The 14,430-nt window shown below is 39.2% G+C and overlaps 2 protein-coding genes across 5 annotated transcripts in view; one reads left to right on the plus strand and one right to left on the minus strand.

The window, feature by feature from the left end:
* The window catches only part of TANC1 (tetratricopeptide repeat, ankyrin repeat and coiled-coil containing 1), a 153,271-nt gene extending 149,851 nt beyond the window's left edge, over nt 1–3,420 (plus strand). The window contains exon 25 of the mRNA XM_021703271.2: nt 315–3,420. Coding sequence (XP_021558946.2) covers nt 315–1,749 — 1,435 coding nt within the window. The 3' untranslated portion in view covers nt 1,750–3,420. The remainder of the gene's footprint in view (nt 1–314) is intronic.
* A 2,763-nt stretch (nt 3,421–6,183) lies between these two features.
* WDSUB1 (WD repeat, sterile alpha motif and U-box domain containing 1) overlaps nt 6,184–14,430 on the minus strand; it is a 54,626-nt gene continuing 46,379 nt past the window's right edge. For all 4 annotated transcript variants that reach the window (XM_021703104.2, XM_021703105.2, XM_044913305.1 and 1 more), the window contains one exon: nt 6,184–6,525. In XM_021703104.2, the coding sequence (XP_021558779.1) occupies nt 6,368–6,525 (158 nt within the window). In that variant the 3' untranslated portion in view covers nt 6,184–6,367. The remainder of the gene's footprint in view (nt 6,526–14,430) is intronic.

The raw sequence follows: 14,430 nt of genomic DNA on the forward strand, positions 1-14,430 counted from the left end.
ATGGACGCGGTGAGAGGCGGTGGCGAAGGAGGATTCCGACACCCACTGCCTTATGCCGGTTCCCACTCCCGGCCCGGTGGGGTTTGCAGAGACAGCGGGGCCCTGGCACGGCGGCGCAGGTGTGGGCCGGGATTCGCTCCCGCGCCGCCCAGTAGCTCTAAGCCAGTGCGGACCGGGCCCTGCCCACCCCCGCCAGTGTTGCAAAGGCCCTCGGCCGCCTTCCCGCTCTTGCTAGCAGAGCTCTCTTATGCACAGCGACGTCCCGAGCGCGTGCCTACACGGCTTGTAACTCCGCCTTCTGTTCTGACATAAAGGCAGTTTGCGGCGGCCCGGGCTGACCTGCGGGAAGCTGTGAAGCTCTGTCCCACCAATCAGGAAATCAGGAGGCTCCTGGCCCGTGTGGAGGAGGAGTGCAAGCAACTGCAGAGGAGCCAGCAGCAAAAACAGCAGTGCCCGCTGCCAGCCGCGCCCAACGACTCGGAAAACGAGGAGGACGCCCCGACCGCTGGCTTGAACGACCGCTTCCATCTTGAGGAGGCCGAAGACGAAGACACTTCGTCGCAGGAGGAGTCCATTTCCCCGACGCCCAGGCCTCAGCCCTCCGCATGTGTCCCCTCTCCGTACATCCGAAACCTTCAGGAAGGCTTACAGTCCACGGCCGGGCCGGTGTCCCCGCAGAACAGGCCGGGGGTCGGTAAGGCCCTGAGGGAGGCCGTGGTTCCGCCGGGGCTGGTGCTGCAGCCCACGCGGCAGGCGCAGATCGTGAAGACCAGCCAACATCTGGGGCCCGCGCAGCCAGGCGCGCGAGGCGGCGGCCCGAAAATGCAGGTCTCTGCCCAGACTCCTCCCCCGAGGCCTCTGCCCGGGGGGACGGCGGCCGCTCCCTCGGGGGGCAGAATCCCGCGTTTGGAGGGAACAGGTACTTCGACTGTGGGGGCCGGTTCTGGCCATTTCGGAGAGCGGCTGGGCCCCAGCCACAGCGTCCAGCTGCAGCACAGCGACGGTGGCGCTGCCTGTCCCTTACCAAGCAAGATAAAAACCTCAGAGAGACTTCTGTCTCATGCCCCCATCGCTGTGGACGTCGCTCCTTTAAACCAGGGTGGGCCAGCGAGCTGCAGCGACGTCCGACATCCAGCTTCCCTTGCCAGCTCGGGCTCTTCTGGTTCTCCGTCTGGCAGCATCAAGATGTCAAGCTCCACCAGTAGTTTGACTTCGAGCAGCAGTTTTTCCGATGGCTTCAAGGTCCAGGGACCGGACGTTCGCATCAAAGACAAGGTTGTTAACCCGGTTCCGGGCGGGACAGCTGAGCACAGGCCGCGCAGTACTCCGTTCATGGGCATCATGGATAAGACTGCCAGGTTCCAGCAGCAGAACAACCCTCCAAGCCGTACCTGGCACTGTCAGATGCCGGAGGGGCTCCTGACAAACGCATCTTCTGCAGCTGGCCTGCAGCCCTTGAACTCGGAGAAGCCCCCTCTCAAACAAGCAGGAGGGCATACCAGCCAGGCCAAAACCTGCTCTGTTCCTACCCTGGCGGGAAGTGTCCACAGTGCGGCACAGGCGAAGGAGCTCGAAGAGAAGAAATGCCAGATTCCAGTCCACTGTCAGGATAACAGGATCGCTAAGGCTGTTTCTCATCTGTATCAGGAAAGTATCTCTAAACAGGGGCCTCACGCCAGCAGCGAAGCCCACAGGAGTCACCTTCCTTCAGCAAAACCGAAGCGGTCCTTCATAGAGTCAAATGTATGAGCCTTAAGAGAGAACCGTATGTGGGATTGGGCAAACAGTGTGCTGGCTTCTGGTGTTAATTAAAAGGTTTTTCATGAGACAAATTACCTGTTAGCCATGTATTTTTTTCTTTTTTCCTTGGGGGTGATTGAGATGCCCTTGATATATTTAAAATGTGGGATAAAATTTCTTTGATAAATAGCTAGGAGTCACCATAAATAAAAATGCTAACCAGAATTAAAAACTATAATTAGTTAATGCCTGTTCAGTTAAACATTTAAGACCGCCCAGAAGACATTAACTCGTGCTCTTCTCTTATGAAATTGTTTGGTTTTTATCACTTTTCCCCTAGCCTTTGCTATGTGATAAAATCATAATATTTCTTAGAGAATGTAAATGTTTAGTGATAGATCTAACTCATGGCATAATATCCAGATGGTGTATTCTGGGAAAGGTGGAATTTTCAGGTTTCAGTTCCATTGAGTCAAATCCCAATTTTTATATATAAATATATAAAAGTTTCTAGCTGAACATAAGCGTGACTATAAATGTTATACAGCTGATTTTTTTGTTTTTTTTTTTTGTTTTTAAGCAAAATACGAGAACATCCAAGTATTGTTCTCTGCGTAGTAGTTCCCTTAAGAGGATTAAACATTTAGTTCCATGTTATGGTTCTCATTAAAAATGTTTTTATAGCACCTTTTTTGGAACTATATTTCCACTTCAAGGTGTTTTTAATGTTTGGAAACAGCATAAGCCATTTGGAATCACGATTGGTGGTTTTAGGCTAAAGTTGGATTTAGGCTAAAATACTAAGAATACGGCACTCTTTATGATACGTAAATTAGCTCTCAACTGGTTCCCAAACTGTTTTTAACAATGATAGGGCACTCCTGGGAGAGGCGTTCCAAGGTCCTTTAAGGACACTATTGAATTTGGATAGTTAAGGTATGGTTGATTGTTGCTTTTGTTTCATTATACAATCATGACTTTATAGTCACATGTTGTATATATTAAATAGCCAAGTTGTATTCAGACTTGTAAATATAACTATTTCAAGTAGTTAATCATAAAAATCTCATATATTTGCATGTTCTTTGTAAGCTTCCTTCATGCTGATTATTGCACTGAACGATGTATTACTATGGCATGTTAACAGTATACAGGTAACAGCACTTTATCTCATTTATATGAACACCTTTGAGGTGCTACTTAAGTCCAAACTGATGTATTATTCATTTGTAAAGATAAGGTACAGCAATGAACCTTGGTTTAAAGGTATTTTTATATGAAAATGGTGTGCTATTGGAGGATGTGAAAATGCTAATTTCAAAGAGGTGGGAGTATAGTTGTTTTATATGTTGGGATGTGAAATTTATTTTCTAGAATTGGGGAGAAGGAAGTTCTATATTTACAGAATGTTTTAAAAATGAATAGTTGTCTTGAAGTTCTTGTGAGCATCATTATGGTTTTGTACGAATAGGAAGTCTTCTGGTGTCATTCTTCAACATTTGTTCCTGAGTGTGTAAGCGTACTTTGTACAGCTTTATCATTTTTATAGGCTTTCCATGAGTTCTGCTGTAAGTACTATGGCTTATTTATTGTTCATTGTTTTCTTTAATATTTGTGGAAGTCTTACTCTTATGTTATGTAGTTTTGTTTCTGCACAACTACTGTACTTTTCCATATGGAATAAAGAATATTAATAGAATTTGTTTTGTATTAAGTGAAACAGTGGGTAAGTAGAGACTGTCCTGATGACAGTGATCTGCTTTGGTTTAATCCTGGGTGATCTTGTTACCCTAAAGGAAATAGTGAAAGGTCTATTTTTATAGTAATACTACCAGATGCATATTTAATTTCACTGAATAATTTCAGAAAAAGGGCAAAGCTTCATGATATCTCAGAATATTCAGTGGTTAACATTAGTCTTTTTGCCTGAAATAGGAGGAAGAGCATTCTGTACTTACCTGTTTCAGAAATCTTGGTGTCTGTTTTTACTGGCAGCAGGATCTGTTTAGTACTGTAACTCTCAAACACTTTGGCAATACACCGTACACTGTGTTGATTATGAGAGTTCTTCACATTTGTATAATCTTTCAGTTAAAAGGAGGCATTTGTCTTTATCCCCACATATTTCTGTCTCAGAGCAGTGGGAATGAAGGTGAACATCAAACTGGGTTGTATTGTGATAAAACCCTGAGGTGGAGTCTTAGGCCGGGGTATCCCCTAAGACTCCTTCAGGTTCCTGTCTGGGTATGACTGTTATTAGTAAGGCTGAGTAAAGTCCTTCTTTAAAGCTCTATATTAAACTTAGGGGTTAAAAACAAAAAACCAGGTGGGACGGAAAAGTGTTCTTAGCTGACAGAGAATTGTTAGATGACTTTGGCTATGAAACTGCCAGTGGGACTCCTGGAATTTATTATAAACTACATTAGGATTTTGATACAGTCTTAGTAAAGATATTTGGCCCAGTTAGCCCGGAAAGAAGTCTTTTTGGGAAGTCACTAGTCAGTGCTGAGGCCAGGGCTGCGGGCAGGTGAACACCGCTCCCGTGTCATCCTCAGTGAAGGGCTTGGCCTGGGGAGCATGGCGGAGGGGTCTTGTGGGGTCTCTTCCTGGGGGTGGTTTTGGATTTGGTTTGTTTCCTTGTGTGTCTGGGGGGAGGAGGAGTTGTCAGGCTTTGGATTTATTTGCATTCATAAACAGAAGCACTTCACTTTAGTAAATTATTGGCATCTCAGTTTTCAACCATTTGGGTAAGAAACTATGATGGTGAAACGTAGAAGAGAAAATTGCCACCTTTAACACATTTAAAAGATAACCAATCTTTTATTTTGTTTTCTATCAATGATGTCAATGATTTTTAATAATTTTTTTTTTTTAAGATTTTATTTTTGACAGAGAGTGTGTACAAGCAGGGGGAGCAGCAGAGAGGGAGAAGCAGGCTCCCCGCCGAGCAGGGGGCCTGATGCAGGGCTCCATCCCAGGACCCTGGGATCATGACCTGAGCCGAAGGCAGATGCTCAACCGACTGAGCCACCCAGGTGCCCCGATTTTTAATAACTTTTATGTAAAAAAAAAAAAAAAAAAAAAAGTCTGCCTCCTTTGGAAAATAAGTCTGTCAATCAGAACAAAAAATATTTGGCCCAATGGTGGGCTCTGTCACTTAAAAAATCTTTTGTTAAAATTATGTTAACCTACTTTCTCTATAGAATACAATGGAAAAACACCTAAAATGTGTTCCCAACCTTTTTTTTTTTTTTGTCCTCACTTGCATGTAAGAAGCATGGGTGGTATGAAAAAATCCTCTTGTAGAATCTGACTATAAATCCCAGCTAGGTACATAAAGGAAATAAAATTCGGTAATCCATTAGGAGGATGGAAATTTTACAAAGCAGCCAATTATAAAGAAAAGCTATTTGGAGCTTTTTGTGATAGCTAGGCTTTGCACAATTCTGTGAACACCGCATATTAGCTGTAAATTTGTAAAATATAGAAAAAGACTATATACATAATTACATCACTTTTCCCCTCTCATTTCTGAGTTTTTGAATTTTTGAACAGTAAAATGAGGGTTTTGCGGGGGGTAAGAACAGAGTCTTGGGCCCTGCCTGCTCTTACAGCTGGGTTCTAATGTGCCTTCTGTTCCGGGACACAGCTTACGACAGGTAGGGAAAGTTGCTACCACCTCAACTTCGTGAACTTGAAGTTTTCTGCTGAGGGAACACTTATCAGGGTATTGTATTAAACACCAATCTCTTGTGTAAAAATGTATAGTTACCCTAGCTTAGAATGTTATATGATAACTTTAAGAATTCTGAACTCTAAAAGGAGGCTGGTTTGCTGCTGTATTTCAAGAAAGCCAACTTGACATATTCATGATAATGTATTCCATCTAACTTCTACACAGGTTTGGACTGTGGGGAAAAATCATTACCACCTTGCAAATTTAGAATCCAACGAAATTGCTCATTAAACATTTCAAAAAGGTTTTCTCAATTTAGTCATAAAACGATTTTGCTACAAATTCTCTTTAAAAGGATTCCAAAGAGTTATCAAATTAATGGCTTTAATTAACTAGGATTTCAATGTTAGGTTCTTGATTATTCTGATCTTTAGTTGTAATGAGAATATGACCTTTATCGAGCAAGAATTTGAGCATTGCAATTTTAATTCAAAGTGAAACTTTATTTTTCTACAGGTTAAGATTTCTTTCACTAATACAAAAAGGCTTTTATAGTAAAAATAGAAAACAAGTCAGATGTTACTTAGTCCATATGATTTATTTATTTATTTTTTATTTTATTTTATTTTTTTTTAAGATTTTATTTATTTGACAGAGACATAGTGAGAGAGGGAATACAAGCAGGGGGAGTAGGAGAGGGAGAAGCAGGCCTCCCCGCGGTGCAGGGAGCCCGATGTGGGGCTCGATCCCAGGACCCTGGGATCACGACCTGAGCCGAAGGCAGACGCTTAATGACTGAGCCACCCAGGCGCCCCAGTCCATATGATTTAAAGAAAAAGTTTTTATAGGTAGCTAAATCACTTTTCTCCTGTTTTGCTTTTAATAATATTAACATTTACCTTTAAATCATTCAAAGGAGATCACTGAAGAATATAAACAATATAAACAATTTTATTTTTGATGTGTCTCTAGCCATCGGCTGATGGCCATTTTCAGAGTCCTGTTTGGTGTCAGTACCACTGAAGGAAGGACGAGATTCGTCATGGGACTTGTACGTTTCTTTTTGCTGATCCAATTTTCCATTGCTTCCTTTTCATATGAATAGCCATCTAAAAAAAACCCCACATACACACAAATTATTTGCAGTGTAGGAAAGGGAGGTTGGGATTACCAAAAGGAGTTGAATATACCAACTCCACTGCCAAGGCCTTTATTGTGATTTAAGTGGTGGTCTTGTATCACTGCTCCTAAAATACTTCTGCCACAACACCTTAAATTCTGCCCTACAAGATGCAATGAGATTGCACAAATTACCTGGAACAGTGTCAACATTTTACTGATAATTCTGAACACAAATACCGTAACAAAGCACTGTGTCCAAAATTCAGATGTAGCAGAAAGGAAGAAAGGAAAAAGCCAGGTAGAGGAGAGTGGTTGTAAAGATAAACTGCGTTATTAGAGCTGTTAAGCTGTGTGTGAAAAGTAATATGGCTAAAGATGAAAAGAGCCTTAGGAATACCTCAGCAAAACTTTGACATACTGGAAACTCAGGGAAATGGATACCGAGAGATTATAGAACTCATCCCACTAAGGACTTGACAGTAAAGGGACTTATGATTAAAAAAAAAAAAAAAAAAAAGCTACGGGCTAAGGTTTGTTAATACGAGTTTGTGCAAAATTCTTTGCACATATAGAGACTGGAGTTTTTGCTTCACTACTTTTTTTTTTACTCTTCGCTCTTTCTCTTTAAACTGAAAACCTTAGTTCCTGATTACATTTACACATTTATTTGCTTTAATTTACAATGCATACAACAGTTTCAAACTAACAGTGTCAATATATTACTAACACAGACTGTGAAAGAAATTTAAGATTTCTTTCTGGCTCTTTGTGTCACCAAAAACAGATCCACTAGGGTTTTCTAACTGAAATACTGTGTTTGATGAAAATCACTTGGAAAAAAATTCTTCCGTTTGGTTATGTTACAACTTGACATGTAAGTGTGTTAATTTGCTTCCCTTTTTTATCCTCTCAATTTTTAGATCGGTTTGTTTTGCATGATTTAATTCTGTAAAACATTTTAAGTGACTGCAAAGTAAAAGCTGTAAAACAAGGTACATCCAGAGGAGTCTATTCTCTGTCCAGCACAGGTTCCCTCCCATCCCATACAGGTAACTATGTATATTTTTATCCTTTTGTATCTTCTTGAAAATATAAGCGTGTATGTGTAAACACACAATGCATACACATTCTTACACAAGAGCTAGCATACTGTACATTATTTTGCACCTGCTTTAACTACACCCTTCTTTTATTCCCCTCACCTCCCCCCCCCCGCCAGCAGTCCACTGTACAGATGTATTGACAGACATCTCGGTTGTTTCCAGTCTTTGCCTTTTACAAATAGTGTTGCAATGGACAATCTTATTTTGGGGGAGATTCCAGAAATAGGATTGCTGCATTAAAGAATATAATTTTGCTAGATATGCCAATACTTCCATAGGAATTCTACCATTTTTATTCCTACTAGTTATACTGATGAATGCTTTTTTTTTCCCCTGAAGAGCTTCACCAAGAGAATATGTTGTCAAACTGGATTTTTACCAGTCTCTCATGAACAATGCTAGAGTATATCAGGTAGCTTTATTTTGAGGAAGATAGAACTTTTTATATATATATATATATATATGTATGTATGTGTATATATATACACATATATATACACATATATATATACACATACATACATATATATGTTTAAGAGCCATTTTTTCTCTTTTTCCTGTGAACTGTTACTATTTTTGGCCCATTTTTCCATTAGGCTGCCCTTCACCTTAGAGACATAATTGACATACTAGTTTCAGATGCACAACACAATTCTTCGCTATACTGTGGAATGATCACAATAGGTCTCATAAACATGCATCACCACACATAATTACGAATTTTTCCTTTTTCTTGTGATGGGAGACTTGTAAGATTTCTTTCAGGGGTAAAGGGGGGAGAGGGAGGCATGGAATGAGTAAGTCCTGGGGATGAAAGGTACAGCACAGGGAACACGGTCAATGGTCTTATAATAGCGTTGTAAGGAGATGGAGGGGCTACGCTGCCGGTGAGCACAGCATAATATATAGCCTTGCTGAATCACTATGCTGTATGCCGCAAACTAATTGCGTCAACTAGATTTCAATTAAAATCTCTTAGCAACTTTCTAATATACATTGTTAGCTATAGTCACCATGCTGAACACTGTATCTCTAAGACTAATTTCGTAACTGGAAGTTTTTATCTATTGACTACCTGCACACTTTGGCCCATTCCCCCACCCTCTGCCTCTGGCAACCACCAATCCATTCTCTGTATCCATGAATTCAGTGTTTTGTCTTAGATTCCACATGTGAGAGAGATCATAGGGTATTTATCTTTCTCTGACTTATTTTACGTAGCACAATGTCCTCAAGGTCTATCCATGATGGCACAAATGTCAGGATTTTCTTTATTGTGGCTGAATTATATTCCATTGCACACATATATATTTTCTTTATGCATTCATCCACTGATGGACACTGGGGTTGTTTATATGTCTTGGCTATTAATAAATACTGGCAATGAATGTGGCGGTACAGGTATCTTTTCAAGTTAGTGATTTTGCTTCCTTTGAATAAATACCCAGTAGTGGAATTGCTGGATCACAAGGTAGTTCTATTTTTAATTTGAGGAATCTCCATATTGTTCACCATACTGGTTGCACCATTTTACATTCCTACCAAACAGCACCTAAGGGTTCCCTTTTCTCCACATTGTCACCAACATTTTTTTTTATATATATAATAACCATTTCTAACAGGTATGAGGTGACAGCTCGTTGTGGTTTTGTAGTTCCCTGATGATTAGTAATGTTGAGCACCTTTTCATGTACTTGTTGACAGTCTATATGTAATCTTTGGAAAAATGTACATTCAGATCCTCTGCCTATCTTTTTTCTATTGAGTTACAGTTCTTTATATATTTTGGACATTAACCCTTATCAGATGTGTGATTTGCAAATACTCTTTCCCGTTTCATAAGCTGCCTTTTCACTTTGCTGATGGTTTCTTTTGCCGTGCATAAGCTTTTTAGTTTGATGTAGTCCCACTTATTTTTGCTTTTGTTGCCTTTGCTTTTAGTGTTACATCAAAAAAATCATTGTCAAGACAGATGTCAAAGGGCTTACTACCTATGTTTTCTCCCAGAAGTTTTTTGGTTTCATGTCCTACATGTCTTTAATCCATTCTGAGTTAATTTTTGTATATGGTGTAAGATAGTGGTCCCATTTCTTTCTTTTGCAAATGGCTGTTGTTTTCTCAGCACCATTTATTGAAGAAGCCTTTCCCTATGGTGTATTCCTCATTCCTTTGTTGTAGATTAATTGATCATATATGTGTGGGTTTATTTCTGGGCTCTCTATTCTGTTTGTATCTGTTTATATGCCAATACCATACTCTTTTAATACCATAGCTTTGTAATATAGTTTGAAATCAGGAATTGTGATGCCTCCAGCTTTTTTTGTTAAGATTGCTTTGGCTATTCAGGGTCTTCTGTGATTCCATAAAAATTTGCTCTTTTTTTTTGTGAAAAATGCCATTGGGATTTTGACAGGGATTTCACTGAATCTGTAGATTGCTTTGGGGAGTACAGATATTTTAACAATATTCTTTCAATCCATGTCTTTCCATTTCTTTGTGTATTCTTCAGTTTCTTTTCTCAATGTATTCCAGTTTTCAGTGTACAGGTTTTTTTGTTTTTGTTTTTTACCTCCTTGGTTAAATTTATTCCTAGGTATTTTATTCTTTGTGATGCAGTTATAAATGGGAGTATTAATTTCTCTGAGAGCTTGTCACTAGTATACAGAAATACAACAAATTCCTGTGTATTAACTTTGTATCTTGCAACTTTTACTGAATTTGACTAGTTCTAACAGTTTTTTTGTGGAGTCTTTACAGTTTTTCATATATAAAAACATGTCATCTGCAAATAGTTTTACCACTTCCTTTCCAAGTTGGATGCATTTTACTTTTTTTTTTTTTTTTTTTGCCTAACTTCTGAGGCTAGAACTTCCAATACTATGTTTTGTTTTGGCTTTCTTCTTTAAGATTTTTTTTTTTTGACGGGGAGAGAGACAGTGAGAGAGGGAACACAAGCAGGGGGAGTGGGAGAGAGAGAACAGGACCTTGGGATCATGACCTGAGCCGAAGGCAGACACTTAACGACTGAGCCACCCAGGCACCCCTCCAATACTATGTTGAGTAAAAGTGAGGAAAGTAGGCTCTCTTGTCTTATTCCTGATCTTACTGGGAAAGATGTCCGCTTTTCACTGCTGACATTGATGTTAGCTGTGGGCTTGTCATATATAGCATTTATTATGTTGAGGTACATTACCTCTATACCCATTTTGTTGAGGGCTTTTATCATAAATGGATGTTGAATTTTGTCAAAGGCTTTTTGTGCATCAATTGAAGATAGGATTTTTATCCTTTTTGTTAATGTGGTATATCATGTTGATTTACAGAGGCTGAACCATCCCTGCATCCTTGGAATAAATCCCATTTGATCATTGTATGTAATCCTTTTAATGTACTGAATTTGGTTTGCTAAAACTGAGGAATTTGACATCGATGTTCATTAGGGATATTGGTCCATAATTTTCTCGTGTGTTCTTGTCTGGTTTTATCATCAGGGTAATGCTGTTCTTGTAAAATGAGTTTGGAAGTGCTCCCTCTTTGCCTAGTTTTGTAAGTTTGAGAAAGACTGGTATTCCTTGAATATTTTTTTATATCTTTGGAATATAAACACTTCATTAGTTTTCCACACATTTCTCTTGGATTTTGAGTCCAGGTTAGGAAGTGTCCCCATTTCCAGATTATCAAGGAATTTATATTTCCTTCTAAGACTTTTTTAATGTTTATATCTCTCTAATCCATTTGGAATTTAGATGTGCAGTATAAGAGATGAAGGCAGTGTTACCCTTTTCCATATGGCTATTAGTTGTGAGAATACCACTTTTTAAATATTTGTTACCACTGACTTAACATATGCCATTTTTATCATTCACTAAATTTCCAAATGCACTTGGATCAATTTCTGTATTTAAAAAAATTTTTTTCCTGTTGTTATATTTATGTGCCAATCCCAAAGGCTTAAAACATGTTCTAATATCTGATAGGGCTAGTGACACTCCTCTTTTTCATTTTCTAGATTATTTGTTGTGTGGTCTTTCCAATGGAACCTAATCATCATCTTCTGTATCACTAGGAAAAAATCTAATAGTGACATCTTGCGGACATTGTATCTTCTTATCATCATGGTATGCTCTCCATTTGTTCCAGGTTTACTTTGCAGGGATGTTCTTTGTTTTCTTCATGACTGTTTGGCACATTAAGTCCTCTGTTGTACATTCTTTTTTAAATTGAAGTTGGCACACTATGGTAGTTTTGGGTGTACAACATAGTGATTTGGTAAGTCTGTATATTATGCTATGTTCACAAGTGTATAGTTACCAGCTATCACCATAGAAAGCTATTACAGTATCCTTGACTATATTCCCTATGCTGTACCTTTTATCCCTGACTTATTCCATAAGTGGAAGCCTATCTCCTGCTCCCCCCCCCTTTACCCATTTTGCCCATTCCCCTACCCACCCTCCCTTTTGCCAACTATCAGTTTATTCTCTGTATTTGTGGGTCTGTTTCTGCTTTTTGTTCATTTTTTTTTTTTTATTCCACATATAAGTGAAATCATATAGTATTTGTCCCTCTCTGTCTTAGCATAATACCCTCTCAATCCCATGTTGTGGCAATGTTACACCTTTTGATTGCTTTTGTTTACATATACATTTACACATGAAGGCTATTGATTCCTCTTTGATTTGACTTGCTAAATGCTGATTAGACTTAATAAGCTATCGTCTCTCAGCTCTAAATTCATGCATGATACTGAGGACTTCGCATGCTGGAGCCAGGATAATGCAAACCACATTTCTGCTTCACCAGTTGGCTCCTTGTTAGATCTTGCAATTGGATTCCTCTAGAAGAAGACAAAAACAGAGTGAAGGCTCCTATCAGTGCTGTGCCTAGCCATGGCCCTTCATCTGGCAGGGGTAGTTGGTTATACTCTGCAGACTTTTTGCTTGCTTCATTATAGGTACTGCCCCAATTTGTCTTATCCTTTCCCCTTTAGAGGCACCAGCTGGTAGCTACCCCTTCTTAAAGGCCTGGATTCTGGTTCTTGGAGACCCACATGAGGTTCTGATAACGTCAACTTCCTTTTGTTCCCTAGAGTCCTAGAGACGGTAGATGATTTCTGCAGATGCTGTTAGTGCCTTTTTCTTTTGAGATACAGTTGACATAAAGTCTACCTTTTTTAGTATACAATTCAGATTCTTAATGGTGATGGTTGTACAACTCTGAATTATACTAATTTCAAAATATTTTCATCACTCCATAAAGAAACCCTATACCCCTTAGCATTCACTCTCCCCTCTCCTGACAACCACAAATCTTCTTTCTGTCTCTATAGATTTGCCTATTCTGAACACTTCCTATAAAACAGAATCATATAATATGTGGCCTTTGGTGTCTGTCTTCTTTCACTTAATGTTTCCAAGGTTCATCCATGTAGCATGTGTAAGTATTCGTTCCTTATAGTTGATTAATATTCCATTGTATGGATATACCACATTTTATTCATTCAGTGATGGGACATTTGGGTTATTTCCACTTTCTGGCTCTTATCAATAAGACTATGAACATTCATGTACAACTTTTTGGATGAATATTTTCAATTCTCTTGGATATATATCTAGAAGTACAAATGCTACATCACATGGTAACTATGTTTAGCTTTTTGAGGAACTGCCAAACTATTTTCAACAGCAGCTGTACCATTTTACATTTCCACTGGCAATATTTCTGCAAATCTTTCTAGCACGTTAGATTCTAGTCTTCCTAGTAGGTTATCAAGTGGTATCTCAATGTGGTTTTGATTTTCATTTCCATGATGATACTGGACATCTTTTCTAGTGCTTCCTGGGCATCTGTGTATCTCTTATGGAGAAAGGTCTATTCAAATCCTTTGCCTATCTTTTAATTGGATGATTTGTCTTACTGTTGAATTGTAAGAATAGCTTGAGTAAGAAAATATACTCGAGGGCTGAGTGGCTCAGTTGGTTAAGCGACTGCCTTCGGCTCAGGTCATGATCCTGGAGTCCCGGGATCGAGTCCCACATCGGGCTCCCTGCTCGGCAGGGAGTCTGCTTCTCCCTCTGACCCTCCTCCCTCTCATGCTCTCTGTCTCTCATTCCCTCACAAATAAATAAAATCTTTAAAATATATATATACTCGAAGTTGAGTAAAATGAACCTTAATCTTCTATTACCATCACACTGGCCTATTACTGATAAATAATGTCCATGTTAATATTATTACTATGTGGAATATTATGAATTCAATAATAGCTAATTCATTTGCCACCAGGCTAGATAAATCTGATAATAGAATGTTTTTGACCTTCCAGATGAAAGGGGCCCACTTTTATTTCTTAGTTACATTCCATTGTGGTGAGGTAATGCTGTTTGTGTTAGTGCTGGGTGCTTAAATACAGTTAATATTTATGAATGTCCCGTATCTTTTTAAAAAAGTGTAATGTCTATTTTGAACGTTCAGGGTTTGGTACATTTCTGCTTTATGAAAGTTGTTGCTGTATTTGAGACTGCATAGCTAATAATAGCTACCTTCCCTGAGAAGTGTGGTCTTCAGTATTACATAGTATTTTCCTGTGTCTTAAAAAAAAATTTTTTTTTGGTCTGAATTCTATTTTTACAGACATGTATGTAACCCCTTCTTCATGCCTATCCTTTTATTTCTAGCCTGTCTGAATCCTTTAGGTTGGACTGTGCTTTTGTTAGCTAATCTCAAATCTTTTTTCTCTTTAGTGATGAGTTAAAACCAAACTATATTTTTTATATATCACATAAACTT

This window comes from Neomonachus schauinslandi, chromosome 3 (genome assembly GCF_002201575.2).
Source record: "Neomonachus schauinslandi chromosome 3, ASM220157v2, whole genome shotgun sequence".
NCBI lineage: Eukaryota > Metazoa > Chordata > Mammalia > Carnivora > Phocidae > Neomonachus > Neomonachus schauinslandi.